The sequence below is a fragment of the Centroberyx gerrardi genome, chromosome 19, assembly GCF_048128805.1.
Source record: "Centroberyx gerrardi isolate f3 chromosome 19, fCenGer3.hap1.cur.20231027, whole genome shotgun sequence".
In the NCBI taxonomy this organism is placed as follows: domain Eukaryota; kingdom Metazoa; phylum Chordata; class Actinopteri; order Beryciformes; family Berycidae; genus Centroberyx; species Centroberyx gerrardi.
In genome coordinates this window covers 26,053,972-26,061,471 of record NC_136015.1, presented here as the reverse complement: position 1 = coordinate 26,061,471, position 7,500 = coordinate 26,053,972, and the positions used below count along the sequence as shown (strand labels likewise).

The window sequence follows — 7,500 nt, the reverse complement described above, 5'->3', positions numbered from 1 at the left end:
CAGGGTTTGCTTCAGGATAACGACACAGTCCGTCTGGGTCTGGACTTCCAGAGGATGTTACGCATCAACCACATGCTCTACATCACCGCCAGGTCAGCGCACACACACACACACACACACACACACACACACACACACACACACACACACACACACACACACACACACACACACATCTAGATTACTATTCTTGTGCTAAACTCTAACCATAACCTCATCCTAATCTTTATTCTAATCTAAAGGAAAAATCGTCCTAAAACACTCATTCCTGGCTCCATCCAGTAGTTTGTTGTGTTTTTCTTCTTGGTGGATAACCGGCCAATCGTAGACGAGGTGACGTCACCTCCAGATATTTCCCAGCAGCTACAACAGAGTTTGATATGAGAAAATGTTTCAGGATGTAAAACATTAGCAGTAAACGTCAGGTTTTGGTGTCAGTCCCTCAGAATCAAAGAGCGAGGGCTTCTTTCTAGAGCCGCCATTTTGCACCGAGAGACGTTCAACAATCATACAGGGAGAAATCCATCGTAGAAGAGGAGAGAGACCAGTTTCTCCACCACAGGAGCAGGAGAGAGACCAGAATGCAATGCAGCAGAGAGACAAGACTCTCCCTGTTTCTCAACTGGGAAAACTCTCGCTCTCACACAATACACACATATTGACACACACATGTTATTATGGTTAAAGTATATTAAAAGCATTTAGTAAGTCGGTCTGAAGCGATGTGGATCTGTCTCCTCAGGGACCACGTGTTCGCGGTGAACCTGACGACGGCTTCTGAAGAGTTCGTCCCTCAGCTGGTAAGAGCGTCTCCTCCTCCTCAGACGCACGACGCGCCGCGTGACGACATCGCTCCGCACAATCACTCTTTCATTGTTATTTCTGGATTTGTTGGATTTGCAACATGAAGGGCTGCTAAGTTGCCGGAGGGCTCGATCACACAGGAGGCGGTTTGAAGCTCTTCTGTTGAAGCCTGCGCAGCGGGAGAGTCTGATGTGTTTTTTGTGATGTCGTTGCTAGGCGACCGCAGAACCAGCTGACGACCCGCTGTCAGTCACTCAACCGGCTGTCGGCTGTTTATTGTGCTAGCTAGAGTGTGATTTAGCTAAATTATGTAGCTAAATTATAAACAATGAAAATTCATGATAAAAAGATGCCAGAAATTTGTGGAGCTCTAATTTTTCTCTAATTTTGTGTTTAGATCTGATTTGGGAAGTCGTAAAGCTTCCCATGTTTATTGTTTACAAGAGTCACAGCAGAAGTCCCGCCTCTCCTTTAATCCGATTGGACTTTGGAGAAAAGACGTGATGTCGGGCGTCTTTCTGCTCTGAGTTGAGCTGTTTTCTGTGCGGGGCGTTCAAGGTGCTCTTCCAAAAATGCGAGACGCCCAGCAGTGCAGAGGCAGCGTGCAGAAAGCTTCCCTCACGCTGTGAACAGACAGACATGGCCGCCCTCCGCTGCTGAGACGCCTCCTGTGTGATCACACCTTCCTCCTCTGATGTTCACCGTGTTTCTGAACGCTCAGCTTCGCTCTTCTCTCTTTTCTTCCTGCTTGTCCTCCGTTGTTGTTGCTGCTGTGGTTTACGCCCCATAAACATCCTGAACACCATTGAAAAGCCAATTTCAGGCAAACGGGGGATTTAGGCCTGATCACAGAATGATAATGAAGAATATATCCTGTTTATTATTGTTGTTTTCATGTGAAAAAACGTTGCTTATTGCAGCTTTCAGGCCTTGTCCACACTAATCCGGGGAAATTTGAAAACGGCGTTTCCAGGCCGCCGCTGTTTACGGAAGTGTTGTCATGGCTGCAGCAGCAGAGCCTGAAGCGCCAACAAGATGTCCTACTCACGACAAAAGACGGACAAAAAGCGAGCCGGACTTCTCTGTCTGGACAGACGCTGAACTGCTTTTGAAAGTAACAAACGACTACAAGACCGCCAGAGCCACGGAAAATATAGACGTTATAGCGTTAAAGTCGAGATGAAACGGCATTTCGAGAGTATCTAACTTCCGTATCGTGACGTATTTCCGAGTGAAACAGGAAAGACAGGCGGGACGTAACGTTGGGAGGAATTTGATTTGAACGTTGAAAAGTGGGCGTGTCATAACACCCGAAGACACACCGAAGTACCATGCTGCTGCTAGCTAGCTAACTAATGAATCTTAGCTCTGTGCGCTAAAAGTTGAAGATTGATTGATGGGTGGATGTCATGATATTATTGGTTGAAATTGGTTACGGGCATGCTTACGTAAGCACACGGCATATTTTGTTTTACAGGAAGAAAACATGATTGAATTTTGATATAAGAATACAAAGAAATGGATTTTTTGTATTTCTTTTTGCATATATTGTTAAATAGGTGCACAATATGACCGAGGACGTGATCTAAAAGGGTTAAAAAGGCATTTTTCACGAAACCGGCGTTTTCAAAACAGAGAAATAAAGGTGTGCTTAGTGTGGACAAGGCATCAGTTTGGATGTGGAGAAGTTTTCCCAGCAGTGAGCAAACTGACAGAATACCAGACACAGTGTAAATTAGGCTCACAGACATCTTGCCTGCTGCAGCTTTAAAGCATCAACTGTAGCATCAAAATGACGGCTGACAACGCAGCAGAAAGATCCTTTACTTTCAGCACAATCCGTGCGGTAAATATCAGAGCCGGGAACAAAACTCCGGTCTGTAATGTGTGTCGCGGCACAAAGGACGAGCTTCCTTTGATCTCTGCACCTCCTCCTCATCAGAGAGGGAGGTTACAGGGCGACTGCTGACAGTAATGGGCCTCCAAGTGCATTGTGGGATAGCGGCCTACAGCAGCTCTTTGATGTGAGCTGTTACTCTCGTTATCAGCGATCCGTCGGCACTTGAAGTGTGTGTGTGTGTGTGTGTGTGTGTGTGTGGACGTCTCTCTCTCTGTCCATCAGTCTGTCCTCATTTCTGCTTCTCTCTCTTTCTGACTGTCTCTCTCTCAGTCTGTCTCATCTCTATATATTTTTCTCCTCTATAGCAGTGTGATTTATCTATAATTGTGTGTTCATGTGCTGTCGGGATTTTATGAATACAAATTTTCCACCAAGAAGTACAACTTGAACGTCCCTCCAGGTCTGATTGGTTGAGTTAAACCTCAGTGGGCGGAGCCAGAGAACCACAGTTTTTCTGGCTAAGTAACATTAGACTGAAGCTCAGTGAAAAAGACAAGAGGGAAGAGAGGAGGAAGCTAATATTATGAAGCCTAGCGCTCTGCTGCTAACTGAAAAAATACAATCTATCATACTAAGTTATCTAGGTTAGCTAGTTAGCTAGCTGACCTTCAAGTTCAAACTAGCCATACTAGCCTATAGCTAGCTAGGTAAGCTAGTTAGCTAGCTGCTGAGCTTCAACATCATGATGCCGTGGGCATGAATGAATGAAAAAAGTCATTACATTAATATTTTTATTCATATTTTAACCAGAGTTCCTTTGCCATTCTCGTTAGCTAACTTGCTTTCTGAAAAACTGTGGTTCTTTGGCTCCGCCCATCGTGGTTTAGCTCAACCAATCAGATTATTTCTTCCTCCAAGAAACGTTTGAATAACCAAAACTGCAGTCTGCAGGTCGGGCGCTGAAGACGAGGAAGTCTGGATTCTAGATGGAACACAAAATGGCCGAGTTGTGACCTAGCAGCGTTAGCCAACATGGCCGACAACATGGCCGACAACATGCAGCTGAACAGTAGCCTAGACCTGGTTCTCTAACTCGGGGTCACAAGATCATTTTGGGGGGACGTGAGATGACTAATAGAATAGGATAAAAACATATTTTACATAGCCTACTATACATATACATAGCCTATTTCAACAATTTTTGCTTTTTTTCTTGTGAAACACTGAATAGTTTTGAGCCTCTCGGCCTCCTCTGATGATCAAATGAAACAACCTGAAAAGAGAAAATCATTTTTTGGGTGAAGTGGTCAACACCTCTGGCCCAGATGCCTGCTTACCTAGAACTTGATAAATCACCTGAAGCTGTGTGGATGGTTTGGAGATAAATGAGCAGCCAGACACGACTCACACGCCTCTTCAGCTCCGAGTTTGTTTTCATTTCTGATCAAAAATCAAGCGTCCGACTTCACGGCTCGGAGAGAAGAAGAAGATGAAAGCGCCTCCTCCGTTCCCGCTCTGCCCTCCATGACACGTTTCCTCTTCCTGTGTTTCAGAAGCTGACGTGGCGATCTAAAGACGTCAACAAGTGTACGGTCCGGGGGAAGAACAGCGTGAGTCTTCCTCTCTTCTCTCTCTCTCTCCTCCTGCATTCCCTTTAATATTTAATACAGATCCGTCATGCTGTCTTCTCCTTCTTTTCCTTCTTCTATGTCTTCTCCTTCTTCTTCTCCTTTTCTCTCCCCTCCTGCTTTTTCCTCTTCTTTTTCTTTCACCCCTTGCCTCTACTCCATCCTCTTCTTCTTCTACTTCTTTTACCCCTACTTCTTCTTCTCCTTCCTCATTTTCTCATTCTTTTCCCTCTTCTTCTTTTTCTAATTAAACGCTAACAGGCTCATTTACAGGTTGAGTGACTTTAATGACCGTACAATCGAAAACCTTCGGATAGTTTCAAAAAAAAAATTATTGGAATCAATGCAATCAAATGCATCAGTGAAGTCAGACGGATTTTCTTCGGTTACTGAGGAAGGAAACTTCTTGGAAACTTTCCGTGAAACTTTTCATCCTGACAAAATTGATAAATGTGAGCCGTTAATATTTTTTTTTTCCTGAAAGCGTCATGACATCAGTGACAAAATTAGACAGAATTAGACTGAAAAACACACTTTTTGAACATTTTCATCCTTGCAGAGAAAATAAACTGTCACATTTTATCATGTTCACCGTCGTATTTTTTTCATTTCATCCCGTATTTTTTTGACTGTGTGTGTGTTTCTGTTTCAGGATGAATGCTACAACTACGTCAAAGTGTTGGTGCCTCGAAACGACGAGACGCTGTTCGCCTGCGGAACCAACGCCTTCAACCCCACCTGCCGAAACTACAAGGTACTTACACCTGTGTGTGTGTGTGTGTGTGTGTGTGTGTGTCTGTGTGTTGTATGTTGTTGGGTCTAAATGTCCCTGCAAGTGACTATAACCAGGAAAAGGGGTGAGTTGTGAGGACTGTAGTTGTCCTAAACTGATCAAAAAAGGATTATTTTAGGGTTAAGGAGAGAATTAGAGTTAGGATAAGTTTAGGTCATGATACGATATGACATAATAACATTTATTAGTACCAAAATATCCTACTCAAGTAGAAATCCTGTTACCTTTCTGATATTTCGCCTAAGTGGAAGAATCAAAACACCAGCACCGTCACACCAAGTAAAAGCCTCTATAGATAGCTATTTCTCAAACGTTTGTCTTACTTCACCTTTTTTGCACTTTGTAAGCATCATTTAAACGTATAAAAAAAAGCATTTTTCTAGTTTTGCCTCTGGATGTATACACATCAACTCTAGCAGTGTGCAGGTCTCACCTCAGTGGAAGTAAAATTACTGGCATGAAAAACTTAAAAGTAAAAGCAATCTCATCTAAAATTTACTTCCTTTTTTTTTTTTTTTTTACAAATGAGAACATTGTTGCATATGATTTTTCCCAAGAAACACAAAAGGGACGAGAGGACAGAGTTTGACCTGGATTAAAATAAAATGCATCAACAGAATAAAACAGTTGTTGTTTCTGATGTGATGCTTTTGGAATGCCTGCAAAATCTACTTTATAATGGATGACATGTAGCAAATAGTACAATACTTGAGTAAAATAAAAATTACTGACTAAAGAAAATACTAAATAATAATAAATACTAAAGAAAATACACAAAATAGCTACGCAGTTACAGTAACGAGAGTAAATATAATTAGTTTTCTCCACTTTTGTTGATAGTTTTAAGGTTTAGGTGTGTATGTGTGTGTGTGTGTGTGTGTGTATTCGTACACTTCTGCATGCATGTGTGTTGGTTCCAGTCTCCAAGTCCCTCTGGGTAACGGCGGGTTAATGAGCTAAGAAACCGGGACACGGGACGGGACGCGGGACGAGACGCGGGACGAGACGCGGGACGGGACGCGCCACTCAACGCTCACCCCGCCGCCGCCGCCGCCCCGGTGCGTTCGGCGCCCACTTCTAATTGAAAGTGTCAGGGAGCCGGAGACGCCTCGTCGAGACCAAACAGAACGCCTTCAAACAGCCACAACTGTAGGTGTCAGTCGTGAGTCGCACTCTTCTCAGCGCTCTTGTCACCGGCGCCGGCGGTTTGATTGACAGGCGCTGACCCCATTTAACAGAAGGTTCCTACGCTTTCAAACCCCCGGCGGAGGGAAAACAACACGCCGCCGCGCTTTACCCCGAGACCCGCCGCGTTTTGAAGAGTTCGCTTCCAAAAATGAGACGCACGCCGCTCGGAAAAATGTGACGCTCCGCTCTCTTGCGATGATTGATGGCACAAAATTAAATCAACTTGTACTTTTTAAAGGAGAGTAGGTCACCTAAGGCCTCGGCTGGCAAAATGACTTCAGCAGAGATTTTAGAGATATTGAACGATGAACCTCAGGTGATATTTTCCTCCCAGATGGATATGAAGTGTTGACAAAAGGAATCCTTTATTTGATGAAAAGTTAAAACCGCTTTAATAAGAACATATTGGAAGAATTAAACTGCTCCTGCTTTAACACCCTGTGTATAAAGGAGCCATGAGCCTCATGTATATAAGCGAGTAATGACATTTAAAAAGGCCACAAGTCCATTTCAGCCTCTTAGTGCGCTGCAAACCTGATTCAGATGTGAGGCTTTTTATTTTTATTGACATTCAGTTGCGTGGGAGTCGGCCACAGAGAATTTCCTGCTGCTGTCGTGAAAAACCTTTTTGTTTAATTCATTTTTTATTAGAAATGTATCTTTTTTTTTTTCTTTAATTAAGGTTTACACTGTGCTTTTGTGTGCTGAGTAAATTCCCCAAGCCCGAGGCCTGCGAAGCTCATCCAGAACGCTCTGTGAATTCATAAGACTGTACGAGGAGACGGGTTTAAAAACCAGACAGATCCTCCTTGGTCACAATCTGAATCAAAATCACTGGAGTATACAATACAGCAGACAGTAAACTATACATGTCACTCTACATATAGACAGTAAACTATACATGTCACTCTACATATAGACAGTAAACTATACATGTCACTCTACATATAGACAGTAAACTATACATGTCACTCTACATATAGACGGTGAACTATATCATTCTACGAGCACAGACACACAATTTCATGAAATGAGCACAAACTCTGAAACGCAGATGACATGTTGTGGACGCAAATTATGTGACGATCGGGTTCCTCCACCGTGAAATCATTATGTGACAACAGCAGGAATTGGACTCGACGTTTTCACCTGTTTGACATGTGAAAACGTTCGCTAACACTTCAGATTAGGCAAGTAAAAGAAGTTCAGACAACTTAAACAAGTCGGTGAAGGGTTAGGGTTAAGGT

General features: G+C 43.3%; 2 protein-coding genes across 2 annotated transcripts in view; one reads left to right on the top strand and one right to left on the bottom strand.

The window, feature by feature from the left end:
- The window catches only part of LOC144542874 (nuclear factor 7, ovary-like), a 443,231-nt gene that overhangs the window by 308,078 nt on the left and 127,653 nt on the right, over positions 1–7,500 (bottom strand). The window lies entirely within an intron of this gene.
- Positions 1–7,500, top strand: part of LOC139930346 (semaphorin-6D-like) — an 80,565-nt gene that overhangs the window by 658 nt on the left and 72,407 nt on the right. Inside the window, exons 2-5 of the mRNA XM_078290515.1 lie at positions 1–92; positions 743–800; positions 4,198–4,254; positions 4,925–5,026. The exon at positions 1–92 is cut by the window's left edge and continues 23 nt beyond it. Of these exons, the coding sequence (XP_078146641.1) occupies positions 1–92; positions 743–800; positions 4,198–4,254; positions 4,925–5,026 (309 nt within the window). The remainder of the gene's footprint in view (positions 93–742; positions 801–4,197; positions 4,255–4,924; positions 5,027–7,500) is intronic.